This window comes from Lissotriton helveticus, chromosome 10, assembly GCF_964261635.1.
Source record: "Lissotriton helveticus chromosome 10, aLisHel1.1, whole genome shotgun sequence".
Taxonomy (NCBI): Eukaryota; Metazoa; Chordata; class Amphibia; order Caudata; family Salamandridae; genus Lissotriton; species Lissotriton helveticus.
In genome coordinates, this window is record NC_136071.1 from 613,088,640 (window position 1) to 613,103,739 (window position 15,100).

A 15,100-nucleotide genomic window follows, 5' to 3' on the forward strand; every position below is an offset into this window, starting at 1 on the left:
CCAATCATGTTATGGCACTCTATATGGTGCAGGGATATGTTTTTTATAATATGATATTATAAAAAATTGCTTGATTCTAGCTAATTCCCACAAAATTACCTTGCTTCAGTATGTGAAGTCAACCTTTGTTGCAATCGGGCAAGGAGAATTGTTTGATGACCTTAGCACATGCCAGAAGATTCCAAAGCATGAACTTAAGACTTCCTACTTAAATGAGGCTGCCTTTGATCGGCAGGAAGTTAACCGTGCAAAGAAACTAGTTACCCAATATCATCAAACCCATTTAATCCCAGTGGGGGATTATTCCTATTTAGGAATCATCAACATACCACAGCATAGATACATTTTAATAAGATTCCAAATTAATTTAATCCCTCTGATGTTGGGCTTTCCCGCAATGAAGTTTAACCATCTGACTTGCCACTCTGCCCTTGTGATAAGGTTTCAAACCAGTCAGATCTCCACATAGTTTTATTTTGTGGTTTTTACAAAGAAGAATGTGCAAGATTCATTCTCCCTATTTTAAGACGTCTTAATTTTAAGCAATGCTGTGTAGCATTTTATTTTTTTAAGAGACCCACCAACCCTTTTATGCTGTTCGATAGCTTCTTTTTTATGGGCCTGTTTTAGAAGAAGGAAAACATTGTACCTAGGCACTTTATAAATTGGCATTTTAAGAGTTTCTCGCCCACAAGCTGTTATGGATTAAATTACTAGTGTACTATTGTATTGATTAGCCATGGGCAAACCCCCACCTCATTTTTTCTTATATGTGTTCTTGTACTTTTATGATCTATATTTTAATGGATCAAATAAAGAATAAAGGAAGAAAGAAAGACTACTTCAGCTAGATTCTGCTTTTCGAGCAGAAAAAGCATCTGAGGCCCACATGACATTTCGCTGAATCATTACCACATTATGATTAATATAAAACACACAATAATAATTGTATTTCAACTTTCTTAATTAATTCAATCAGTATGTTTCTTTAAAGTTATATGCCAAAATGAGGTACTACTCAAAACATAATTTCCATGTTTCTCATTTTCAAAACAAATATTAACGGGTCATTTTGAAGTACATATTTTTATCACATAACATTAGAGTAAGCTGCAGGTTTACATACTATTGATTATTCTTAAATTAAGCATTTTTATCATTTAAGATGTTTTATTACGTAGACATTAATTCAGTTTGACACATTTTAGAAGTTATTGCCCCCACACTTTCTATATTAAATAAGTTTAATTTCTCTGAACATTTGATTACATGCATAGGTAAATATCATTGTTTCTCTCTCCTTGTTTACGTTTTCACATTTCCATGTTTTCAAACACTTCTGCATGCTTTTACGATGCGGTACGAAATCTCAAATTTTTCGACTTAAGCAGTTTACATGTTTTCATCAAGAAATAATTGTGGTACATCTCTTTTTGATAGCGAGAATTGATTGAGGCTAACTGCCTTTAACATTTACGCTCCATCACAAGATTCAGTATTTAACAATTTTTAATGTGGAATAAAGATGTACAAATTGATTGCAGAGTTCTCAGGTTTTCCTTTATGACATCAACAGTTATTATAAAACATCATGGGGTTTCTGTACAAATGTTTCACATTCAAAGAAAACTGTTTAATTTCATAAAAGGCCTGTGATTGTTGAATAGGAGATGTTCGTTTTTTAACGAATTACTCTCAAATCATCACCTGTTCACCAGAATGTGAGTAAATCACAACAATGACGGTATGTAGTGTAAGACAGTTTCTTTTTTGAGACATTTGGTGATGTTGGTGAGCCTTGCTCCTGAGTAATGACATGCTAAATTAATGATGAGCATATCCAGCATCTCTCATCCTTGTGGTGTTGTGTTTGTTCAGTCACAGCAGCACATTCTGGAATCCAAGCTTGAGTGTATGCAGAGCTTTAAGGATGGGATCCTGTCAGAAACTCTGTGCACAGAGTCCCACCTTGCTACGCCATTCTCTAAGAAGAAGAACGGGGCAACAACACTAACAGAATCTATGCTCAAGCTGATTACCGTGGACTCTAAAATGGTATATACAGGTTAGTCAATTTAAACAAATAGATATGTAACATTAGTTATATGTTATACGTTATCTACTTATTTGCTTATTTAATGTTTAGCAAACAAGGGTTCAATACATCATTCACTTCAAGTTTAATTACAGAAGTAATTTCATTTGCTTTAGAATAAATGGCAAATACAGCTTAAATGTTCTCTAACCCACTACCTCTTTTTGAGAAATCGGATTGGACAGCACTGGTTCTTCCCTATTACTTCTACTTGCCATTACTTTGATTTCATTACTTCAACAGTAATTACAAAGTCATTGCATCACTTTCACCCTTGGATATAGACTTTGAGTTTTATGCCAAACACATAGGCAAACTAAAAGACAATTTTAGAGTAATAATAGATTACCAGAATGAAATAAGTAATACATGATAAATATTTGAAATGAAAATCTTAAGTGAATCAGTTATAAGACTACTGGATTGGGGCAGACATGCAATTTTTTATAAAAGTTTTAATCTAACAAAAATGTATTACATTAATTTGAACATAGAAAACATATTTACGGTGGGCGTGGCTGAGCACGCAATGGTGGCGGACGTGCCTGGGTAGAGCTCCGTAAGAAGCTCCCCTACCACAAGCCATTTCTCCGCCAAAATTGCCCACTTTGTTCTATAATTGACAGCGAGTGTGCTCCAAGCGCCCAACTCTTGTCTGTCGAAGTTTGGAACTGCTAGTCCCTACCGAGCCACCCCAACAGTGAGAAGCACTGCCTGCCCCGCCTACGGATGCTCCTGACCGGCGTGGAAAAGCACTTGAGGTCGGGGATTCAGCCAACCGACTGGGCCTTGTGACGGAGGACCGTGTTTCGGGGCTCCCGGCGGACATCCACCAACACAGGAGCCCGTGCCTGGGGACATGAGAGGAGCCTGCGGAGACGAGGTGTGATCAGCCCCCAGATGATTGCCGCAGGGAGGAGCTCATGGACGAAGAACGTTGACCGCGGACCCCCACGACATCGGTACGATTAGTTTAGGCCTGGGATTCGCCCCAAGGGGACCTGCGGAGCGTCTCCCTTACCCGACGGAGGCCGGAGCCGCCTATCTGCCCCGGGCTACATCATTGGACTATGGCCGCGGCGCCCCCGACGGAGACTGTTTCCGACTCCTGTTGAGGGCCACTTGAGATCGGGGACGCGGCCCACCCACTAGGCCCTGCAGAGCCACAGAGCGGCGGAGATCGACAGGTGCGCAGACGCCTTCACCGAGACCTCCCTGGAGGCAGCACTCGGCGGTGGGCGGTTAATGACTCCCATGCCCCGCCAGAGACCCAGGGCCATCTGCGGTTTGCACCGGAGGTGACGAGATGCGGGGTGAGTTGTGCCTAGCCCCCCTCTGATTGTCCAGAGCTACGGGTCAAGATTCCCACATACACTGACGCAGCGATCGGCGACACGACCGGACGAGTGGGGCCGGAACCTGGTCGCCACCTTGCCCTGTAATTTGCTCGGCCCTGACGCTGTTGCGCTTTTGGGGCACTTCACTGCGTGGACCCCCGCCCTGAGCCTTGGTGGGTGCTGCAGGCCCGCCCTGGCGTTGAGCCGTGACCGTGTTCTGAGAGCTCTACCTGATATATACAGCCCTCGGCTGCCTTGTCTCTACAGCGGTGTTTGCCCATCCACACTGGGATCTCCTTCGTGACGCTGGTCCTGGACACAGGAGGCCGCGGTGTACCCTGAGAAGCGGGAGAAGGACATAGAGGGTCGTGTGCTTGACACGGTTGAACCAATTTCTAGAAAATTCCACTCCCATTCTAGACTTGCCCACAACACTCCCGCGGGGCGCAAGAGACTCATGTTCTTCGCAGCCGATTAACATTATCCACTCGGAGAGCTGTACCCCCGTGGGCTCCGTAAAAGAAACCTCCCAAACATACACTGAGCTACACCCTGCGGAGCCTCCCATGTCTGCTGGGCCCAAAACAAGAGCCGTAGCCAGCGGCGCACAGGCAAAGGCTAAAACGATGAAGCAGGCTGAACAGGATCAAACGGCCTCCAAGCTGGACACGATGCTGGCGGCAATGGAACGGCTGGAGGAGTCGATGCAACAAACCTGTGCCTCTTTAGAGACTAAAATTGATAGTGTGGCCATAGACCTGACGCACCTCCGAGCTGATCACAAAAAGCTCTCTGAACGGACGACCACATTGGAGTCCACGGTGATAGATCTGACTCCCAAGATCGCCCAGATGGACAGACATGTTCAAGATCTCCTCAACAGGTTGGAGTTCTTAGAACACCGCGCAGAGGATGCGGAAGGCCAGGCTAGAAGGAACAACATACGTATGGTGGGCTTGCCGGAGCGGTGGGAGCCTAGAGAGGCACCAGAGCACGTGGAGCGGTGGCTCAGAGCCATTCTCCCGGAGGACACACTCTCGCAGCACTTTGTGGTAGAGTGGGCCCATCGTGTGCCGACCCGGCCCCCCCTGAAGGCTCGAACCAGAGGCCAATGTTGATCTGTGTGTTGAACTATCGAGATCGTGACACTATTCTACGTGAAGTTAGGAAGCTATCCGAAGTCAGGGTCGACAATGCAAAAATTATGTTCTTCCCAGACTACACAATCCAAGTACAGCGTCAGCGTCACTCTTTCTTGGCAGTAAAACAACGCCTCCGCCGCTTGGCTCTCAAATATTCCTTGCTGTTCCCTGCTCGCCTACGAGTCGTGGCCCAAGACAAGACACACTTCTTCAACACCCCGGAGGCGGTTGAGGCTTGGCTCGACTCGGGTGTGGACACCGTCCCTGGTGGGATGCCCCCGAGGACGCGACGTGACAGAGGGACTAGACGACGTCGACGTGGGAGACCATCAATGGCGAATTCCACACATGCAGAGATGGATGTGGGCCCTACTCCTGAACATCGGCAAACTGAACAACAGGAGGCCCTCCGCATGGTGGCGGAGATCAGTGGATCGTTGTCGGGGGACCCAGCCCCAGAAACTAGCCCTGAACGACAGGTGAGCGATGATGAGTACCTCTACGGATTGCCAGACTCCCAGATATCAGGAGATCTTCCAGATGTTACACCTCAAACTGCGGATCTACTCCATTGACAATGCTTTCACCTATGGGGCCTGCAATTGGGATGTAAAGACGCACTTGCTGCCGATGTTCCACAGGATTCTTAGCTTGCTAGTCTGCTACTAGGGATGCCACAATGAAGCAACAGCGAGGTTTGGATCTGTTTGCAGCACACCTGGGAGCCACATTGAACACCTGTACTCTGCCACGGTCGGTCCTGACAATGGTGAGACCCGGGATTGTATAGAGGGGGTGGACGTACCCGCCCCCCCCCCGGAGGTGAGTGCCTGTGCGCGTCCCGCCCAATGTTACTGCCGACTACTGGGCTCCTGGCCTGCTAGTACTGGCTACCCCATGTACTGGAGACATTTGCTGTTGACGGGCAGTATAACAATAACTGCCTGTGGTGGGGAGCCTACACCCTCACCCTGATCACATGAACTCTTGGTACACTTGATACTACAACCTCAGTGCACCCCCTCTTGAACTTACGGATTGTTAGTGCTCACTAGAGCGTTTGGACGACAACATGTTCCGCTGTTGTCCTTTTGGAATTATGATCATGTTTCCCAAGTTTACGAGACTGATACTCTTTTCCTTTCCCTTTGATGTGTGTTTGCGGGGCGATGGGACTGTGCGGGCATTGCGGTGGACATGGTGTGACGGTTTGATCTGTTGTGCTGCTGGGTGGGGTGCTGGGGGTGGGTGGTGGGGGCGGGGGGTTGGGAGATGGAACTATAATGTCTACTGTTAAATTTTGCACCTGGAACGTGTGAGGCATGCATACCCCCTTGCGACGTTACCAGGTATATTCATAGCTCAAGAGACACCAGGTGCAGGTAGCGCTGCTACAAGAGACACACCTGACAGAACAAGAGACGCACACACTGCGGCGCAGGTGGAGGGAACAACTGTATGCCACAGGTTTCTCAGCATATGCGCGCGGTTCCTTGATATGGATTCGCCCAGTGGTCCCCTTCGCTCTCACTCAAAGTACGTTGGATACAGAGGGCAGGTATGTGATATTACAGGGTAGACTAGATGGACAACAGATATTCATGGCCTCTGTGTATGCCCCTAACACTGAACAAGGCAGTTTTCTTACGCGTTTATCGTCAGCGCTGGCACCATGGCCAGATGTCCACTCTTACTTGGGGGCGACTACAATTGTGTGCTGGATGTCCAACTGGACCGCTCATTCCCCCCACTGGCAAATGCCCCGATAATAGGAACATAGCGATCATTCGCTGACTGGGCGGCACAGTGGGATCTCCATGATGTCTGGCGTAGTCGCAATCCCAACGCGAGGGTTTACTCGTATTATTCAGGTGCACACACACTCAACATCAGGCTTGACAGATTCATGTTATCTAGTGACCTGCTACCTCATGTCACGGACTCCTGCTATCTAGGCCGCACTCATTCAGACCACAACCCTCATACCATTGACTTTACCTGGGAACACCCACACCCACCGATCCCCACGTGGCGCCTCCAGCCGGATGTCTTACTAGACGCCCCATTCCGGGAGATACTCTCATCTCACATTCTTCATTATTTTGAAGAAAATACTGACACTGCGTCCACCCCGCAGGTTGAGTGGGATGCGTTTAAAGTGGTCACACGTGGTCGTTGTCTGGGCACGCAGGCGGGAATGAGACGTCAGGTAGATAGGGACCTGACGGAGGTTGACACTACCCTACTGGAGGCCGAGCTGGAGGCAGTGGAGGGCGACGACACGGGACTAGTGACAGCCCGCGGGCATCATACGGAACTTCTGGACAGATTGAAGAACTTGAATCATGCCACAAATTCAGCGCGCACACACCATGCTGGGGACAAACCAGGCAAGCTCTTGACTTGGCTGATACGGCGAGATACTCAAACGTTACCGGTGATGTCAATCCGTACTACCCAAGGTACCGTGGTATACACACAGAAGACCATACATGAGGCTTTTACTGGTCACTATGTGGCACTGTACCGTTCCCGATTGCGGGCAACTGGTGATGATATCTCCAGGTACTTATCGGACCTACAACTGCCGACGGCCACTAACGCACAGCGAGATGAACTGGGCGTGCCGCTTGCGGCAGAGGAACTTCGATCTGTCATATTCTCTCTCTCTAATGGTAAGACCCCGGGCCCTGATGGCTTGCCTGCGGAGTTTTAAAAGGCCTATTCTACCATCCTCATCCCCGAGCTTTTACGGATGTATGGGGCGGCGATTGGAGATGCCACTCTCCCACCCACTCTTAACGAGGCAAATGTGATATCACTTCTGAAGCCTGGTAGGGACGGGCTCAATATGGGCTCTTACAGGCCACTTGCCCTCCTTAACACGGACTACAAGATCCTAGCATCCGCACTGGCTCAGAGGCTGGCGCCTCTAGTCCCCACACTAGTACACACTGACCAAAACGGTTTTGTACCCACCCGCAGCACGTCATATAATATCAGGCGGCTGTTTCGTGTGCAGAGCCTGGCGATGTCCCGGTGGCCGCGATCAGGATGTGTAATGCTGGATCTAGAGAAGGCGTTCGATTCAGTGGAATGGCCCTACCTCATGCAAGTACTGGGAAAATTTGAGCTGGGTGCTGCCTACCTACGAATGGTGGAACTCTTTTACTCTGACCCTGTGGTGCGTGTACGCACAGGCAAACTCTTCTCTGACCAGATCAGAGTGCGAAGGGGCACCAGGCAGGGCTACCCCCTAACCCCCTGATTTTTGCGCTAATGATGGAACCCTTGGTTGCGAAGTTGCGTACATCTGGCGCGGATTGGGGTATCCCCCTGGCTGATGGGGTACACTCGGTGTCATTGTACGCTGACGATCTACTGATCTACGTCAGAGACCTGACCCGTTTTCCATGCGCACTCACTGACATGTTTAACACTTTTGGAAACGTGTCTGGACTTCGTGTCAATTGGGCGAAATCAGGGGTGTACTCTTTCGCCGCAGACACCCCGGAGTGCGACATTACAGTAATAGGTGAGCGACTCCTTTGGTATCCAACCGCATTTATATATCTAGGAATTCAAGTTTATCGCAACTCCGCTGATCTCTTGGACGGTAATCTCACAAGAGCAGTCTAATCGCTCACAGCCCAAGTGTCCTTCTGGAACTCTCTTCCGTTGAATGTCCCCAGTCGCATTACACTGACAAAGATGGTCGCCTTCCCTCGGTTGCTGTACTTTTACGCAAATCTACCGATATATGTCCCTACTCGCATTTTCCGTGAACTGGAAACCCTAACCAGACGCCTGATCTGGAACAAGGGGCGCCCCAGAGTTGCGTTGAAGACTCTATATGCTGCGACGGAGAGCGGTGGGTTGTCGGTCCCTAATCATGAGCTTTATTATCTAGCAGCGCAGTTGCAGTGGGTCGCTTACTGGCTAAATGGGAAGAATTTGGGAGATACGGCCATGGTTGACGAGGTCATGACAACCCCGCAAATACACACGTTGTTTCATCCCCTAACTAAGGTCCGCTGCCCTGATCAACTACACCTCGCGGTGGCGAGAAAGTGTTACATGAGGAGTCTGAAACTCACGGGTGCTACCAAGCCATATGCCCCTAACCTACCACTACTGGGAACACCTTGGGAGGGAGGGGCACTAACGGAGCCTGCGCTGAGCAGCTGGGCGGCAGTTGATTTGGAGAGCCTGGGTGACTTGTTTAAAGATGGCGCCCTGCTTCCTTTTGCAACTCTAGCGGACAGCACGGGCCTACCGGCTGGACAATTTCTGACACATGCGACGCTTCTGCACACATTGACGAGAGCCTGGAGAACGCTAATGGAGGAGCCACCAACACATATCCTAATTCAATATCTACACGTGATGGGGAACGGCTCTCACATAGTACATTGGCTCGCCCAGGCGCTGCACGCGCACACACAATTCTTGTCACAGTGACTGCGAGACAAATGGACAGCTGACAGAGGCCGGGATTGGACGGAAAGGGAATGGACGCAGATATTAGCCGGGACGCTACACATACCGCGTAATGCCCGCTTTAAGATTATACAATATTATATCGTACATCGTGCCTATCTGTCCCCTGACAAGATCAACAGATACTTTGGATTAACAACATCAGCATGCCCCAGATGCGGACTCGTAGATGCACCACTCCTATATGCACTCTGGACATGTCCCTCTCTGCACTCCTACTGGGCTATAGTGTCAGATACCGTGGCAAAAGCGACGGGGGCAGCCCCTGCCGCTTACATGGGAAGCATGCCTGCTGGGTTTGTTCAGAAGAACGAAACAGACAAAAGTCCGAGAGAAATTCTGGGACCTGGGGCTGGTCTCTGCAAAGCGCCTCATCACCAATCGCTGGAAGAATAACACACCCCCCCAAGCGATACACTGGCGTAATTCGTTTGACAACTGGGCAAGGGTGGAAAGCGCAGCGCTACATAGTGAAGAAACGGCGGGGCTCCGCAAGTATCCCATAGCACTAGACTGGGATAGCACCTTGACGACCTATCATCAGGTGTGCCTACAGAGTGGTATTGTTTAAGCGCTCGTACCTTCCCCCTGCAGAGCTCTGACTGGGGTTTCCCCCCCCCCGCTGCGCATCTGGCGGGTCTTGTGGTTGGATCCCCACTGTCGATGTAACATGGTACATACCTGTCCCTACCCGCCTGGCCCGAGACCGATAAGCACACACACGCACACGATATGGAACGTCACCCAGTCTCTAGTTTCCCCACCTTTCAGATTGTTCTTTACACTTGTTAGTTTTGTAATAAAACTTTGGATATATATATTGTATTGCTAATGCACCCAACCTGCTTTGATTTTCTGCCATGGCATAGTCTATGCTCCGAACTGAACAACTTTCTGATGCGATATTGGGAAGCGACACTTGCTTCATCACCATCTATGCAGGTCAATACTCCTTTTGTTTTCCTTTTTTCTTTGATATGCCAGTATCTAATGATGTAGACATGCTATTTCGGCTCCTTTGCTTTTCAATTGCTCTTTACAATTGTACTTTTTCATGTAAATGAACGTCTGAAGTGGCCACTGACCTGTATACTGTACTACGGCATAATCATTTCAATTTCTTCATATGTGTACTGCTGTGATATGACAAAAATGCAATAAACATATTCAAACAAAAAATAGAAAACATATTTACAATAATGTAGGGTTACCCCTTTGATGTAATTTCATTATTATAATTTAATTCATGTTCATATCGTTAAATATTTAATGACTGTTAGAGTTAGTTTTAGTATGAGGATACCCACTGAGTTTCATTGAATGGTATAAAACACTGTTGTTATTGCTGTTATTATGGTTACAGCTGTGCAGTTACTGAGCAAACAATCCACGTCCTGAGAAAGTTGGAAGATTAAATGTTCTAGTCAAAATATATTTTTTGTTCTTTGGTTAATCCAACTGGTTGAGTCATTTCCTACTTGGACAACATAAGGAATAATAATATCATTCAAGATTTAACATTTGTAATAGTGACATTTTAGGACATGCTTGGTAATTTAGTTGAGATAAATTTGGTAAATGTAAATGTAAAATGTAAAGGAATTTATATAGCGCAAATCACCAAGCGGTTTCTTAGGGAACCCGTCCTGGTATTCCCCTGTGAGATAACCCCGGCAGGGTTATCCGCAAGGTGAAAGCCAGGCATCCCGCCGTGAGGGTCCGTTGTGGAGATTAAGCAAGCTATTGCCCAGAGTCGCAGAGTGTGAACCCGTGAATCGAGTAGGCACCGGAGCGAGAATTGTCGAGTCCATGGACATTTTAGGACCCAGGACCCCGCCGAGCCACGAATTGAACCCTGGTCCCGGGCTGACCTCTGCTTCCAGGTCTGCCTCCTCTAACCAGTGAGCCACACTTCTTCTGGTAAGTAGAACATTTGTTAGTGATAGGGTCACGGGTAGGATGGGTGATTACATAATTATTTAATATTTGGTAGGGATTGGTAAGGGTTCTGTACTTTTATAAAATGTATTTAATTGTACTGTTACATATTCAAAAACTTTTGGTACGAGTTAAGATTAGGGCTAACATTAGGCTTTAATGACACTCACTAATGGGTTTTTAGTATTTTGCTTGGCCGAAGCACATATGTCTTATTCAGGGTGTTACTCTCCACTTAAGTATGTATTTGGTTGTTGAACCTTTCCATAATCAATATGTCAACTCTGAGTACTCTGTTAAAGTACAGGGGTATCAGAGGTAACTGCGAAATAATTGTGCAAGTCAGAGCGCAGTTTAGTCTTTGGTTGCCAATGCCTCTTCTTGAATGTGCAATGTGGAGATGATATAATTAGTCACTACTATGGTAGTCTGACATTTTGCACAGGATTGCAAAATTAACAATTTTTCTTGTTTTGCAGATCTTGCGCATTTGTGCATTTTCACAAAATAGTTGATTAGGTGAAAATTCAATCACTCAATCAACCAAAGATTTACACAGTACGGCAAATTTACCTGTGAGGGTCTCAAGGCACTGGAGTTTGCTACCTGCTTCGTGGTGATCTGATAATTCAAACAGCCAGGGTGTGAGTGCTTTTCTGAATTGCTGGAGCATTGAGGCAGTCCTGAGGTGCAGGGAGAGGAAGGTCTTCAAAGCTTTGGCCGCCCGCTGTAAGAAGTAGCGTCCTTCACTGTTGCTTTGTCGGACCCGGGGATGGGTGGGGGCAAGGAAGAAGGAGGAGGATCGTAGATCTCTGGTCGGTTGATGAAAAGTCATGTGTTTGCTGATGTATGCTGGTCCTTTGTTGTGTAGGGCTGTGTATGCGTGAGTCAACATCTAGAACTGGCATCTCTTCTGGATTGAGAGCCAGTGTAGCTTCTTGAGGTAGGGTGTGATCTGGGACCATCTGGGGAGGTTGAAGATGAGTCTTGCCCCTGAGTTTTGTAGTATATGTAGTCTCTTCCAGAGGCGTACAGTGATTTCTACATAGAGTGTGTTCCCGTAGTCCAACCAGATGGTGATGAGGGCCTGTGTGACAGTCCTTTTGGTGTTGACTGGGAGCCACCTGAAATCGTGCGGCGCATCTGTAGGATGTGGAAGCAGGTGAAGGAGACTGCGTTTACCTGTTTCTTCATAGATAGTGTGCTGTCCTAGATGATGCCGAGGTTGCAGGCATTGTCTTTCGGAGCGGGCAATGGGCCAGGTTCAGCAGGCCACTTTGTGTCGTTCCTTGGTGAGGTGTTGTTCCCAAAGATGAGGACTTCTGTCTTGTCCTTGTTGAGCTTAATACAGTTGTCTTTCATCCAATGGGCAACTTTCATCATACATCTGTGGAAGTTGGCTTTAGTGGCGGATGGGGTCTTTTGACAGCGCGAAGATGATCTGGATTTTGTCAGTGTAGGAGATAATATTGAGTCACTGCAATCTGACGTTGTTGGCCAGGGGGGTCATGCATGTGTTGAAGAGGACAGGGATGGGCTTTGGGACACACCGCAGATGATCTTCTTGGGTTTCGAGGTGAACAGTGGGAAATGTATTCTCTGGGTACTTCCAGGGAGATATGAGGCCATCCATTTGAAGGAGTCTCCCTGGATTCCAATGTCGTATCAATGCATTCTACATTGTGCACGTAGTTTACAATGTTCCTTGTTCATTCACAGATGTGGGTAATGGACAGTCTTCTTTCCCAATTCTCCCCCTAAAATATTCCATTGTCATTCTTCAGTAGTCACAGAATTCACAGAAAAGTTGTACATTGTTCATCTGTAAGGGTTTGAGCGATATTGCCCACTTTCTGGCTGGCACAGAGGCGTAAAACAGTTTACTTCTTTGAAGTGCCATCAAAGGCACCTTCATGTGCTGAACACTAAATCACGTAGCCATCCTGATGCCATCTATTTATCAAGTGCCCCCCTCTTTCATTCATAACTTTCTGTGTATTTTAAAAATGTGTACAGCTTTGTAGCTCCCACGGGGAAACTTCACACCAGTTCAAAAACACAAAGGACTTGATTTACAAATGATTTTGTGATTCCCTTGTGCGGAGACTCCCCCATGACTGCGGGCCCTCTGCTACAAGTGTGGAGGCCTTTTGTGAAAGAGGCCCAGAGTCAATCATCAACAGTATTTGTGTAGCGAGACTGATCACCTGCAATGATATCCAGGTACTGGGCTACTGCTGCAGAAGGTGGTCGAACATCTAGTACTTGAATCCCTTTCTGAATTGCAGGAGGGAGTATGAGGTTCTAGAAGCAGGCGAAGGTCGTTCCAGACTTAGCCGGAGGTAAGAGAAGGTTGCTATGGCGGATGCAGGGAATGCACGCGTGGGAGGAGGAGCAGATGTGTGTGGAGGGTTGGTAGAAGTTCCGGCGGTAGTTGAGGTAGGCTCGTCTTTGATCTTGGAAGGCTCTGTAGGCAAGTGTCAGCCTCTTGAATCACCACCTTTCTGGATGGGGAGCCAGTGGAGCTTCTTGTGGTGGGGGGATATTTAGGTCCATTTCAGGAAGTTAAAGATGAGTCTGGAAGCTGCATTCTGTATTTTATGGAGCTTCTTCAGGAGTTGAGTGGTGAATCCTGCATAAAGTGTTTTGTCACAGTTCAGATGGCTGGTGAGTAGGGCCTGAGTGGTGGTTTTCCTGGTGGTGCTCGGGAGCCATTTGAAGACCTTACTGAGCATGTGAAGAGTGTGGAAACAGGCGGAGGCGACTGCATAGATCTGCCCTTTCATGGTGAGTTTGCTGTCGAGGATGATGCCATCGGTGTGTGTCCGGTTTTTACTGGACCACCAGGAGTTGTTCCCAAAAATCAACACTTCCATCTTGTCCTTGTTGAGTTTTAAGCAGTTGTACTTCAACCAGTCTGCGACGCCTATCATGCAGTTGTGTAGGTTGGTCCTAGTACCGGAGGGGTCTTCTGAAAGGGAAAGGATGAGCTGGGTGTCATCTGAGTAGGATATGATGTTAAGGCTGCGGGTTCTGACGATGTTGGCCAGGAGTGTTATATAGCATTTGAACAGGGTAACTCTGAGGGATGAACCTTGAGGGTGCCACACATGATGTTCTTGGGTTCCGAGGTAAAATGTGGTAGGCGGATTCTCTGGGTTCTTCCTGTGAGGAAGGAGGCAATCCATATGAGGGCGTTACTCTGGATCCCGATGTCCCGAAGAGTAAGCCAATTTGAACCGTTTTTGCTGATTGTTAATAGCAAATAGAACAGATTTTATCTAGTGAACGTCTAATAAATATTTATACACCATAGCAAAAATAGATAATGAATGTGTATGGCATACAGGTATTGTTTAGAATCTGGTGTAAGTGAGGCACGGTATTTTGAATAAAGATGTTCTAATTTGGGAATTGTAAGTTAATAGCTGATCTGGTTTTGCTCCACAGGCACGTATTTCTCATTTGAAAACCAGAGAAAATATATATTTTCAAATTCTTTTTATGTGAACATCGGATAAAATCAGATTGTGCCCATGGTTCGTCCTGATGCAAATACAATTTCCTCAAATCTTTATTGCATAAACAGGAGAAAAAGATGTGCAGTGTTAATGTACTTCCAGTCTTTTTACCAATTAACCACAGGCATATGTAAATTCTCAAACAGGGTGAATGTGAAAACTGTGATTACATATTTATTATATCTAGCAGGACCTTTTAGGAAGTCACCGAATAAAAAAATTGAACAGATTGTAAGATTTACGGAAAAACACTGTTCTGACTTTTGTCACACTTCTGGGTCAGTGACTAGAATACTGAATAGGGCCTTCATGTGCAGTACATCTGTTTTGCATCTCTAACTTGGAAGCAGGGGCCGAGCTATACATAGCACAGAATCTGTAGTTAACACCGGGGCCCAGGGAGTGGTGTGTGAAGTTCTCTGCACCCCGGTTTTGGCTGTATTCAACCACCTAAAAAGAGACTTATGGGCTTGCATTAGCGACCTCACGCAACGTGAAGCGCTTTGAAAATATTTACATCCCCTTAATTACTTCCTTATTGCATTTCTTTCTTGCAGTTTTGTTTTT

General features: G+C 47.0%; 1 protein-coding gene across 1 annotated transcript in view; it reads left to right on the forward strand.

Moving 5' to 3' along the window:
* The window catches only part of LOC144784068 (uncharacterized), a 1,315,621-nt gene that overhangs the window by 218,922 nt on the left and 1,081,599 nt on the right, over window positions 1-15,100 (forward strand). Inside the window, exon 7 of the mRNA XM_078662758.1 lies at window positions 1,879-2,065. Coding sequence (XP_078518884.1) covers window positions 1,879-2,065 — 187 coding nt within the window. The remainder of the gene's footprint in view (window positions 1-1,878; window positions 2,066-15,100) is intronic.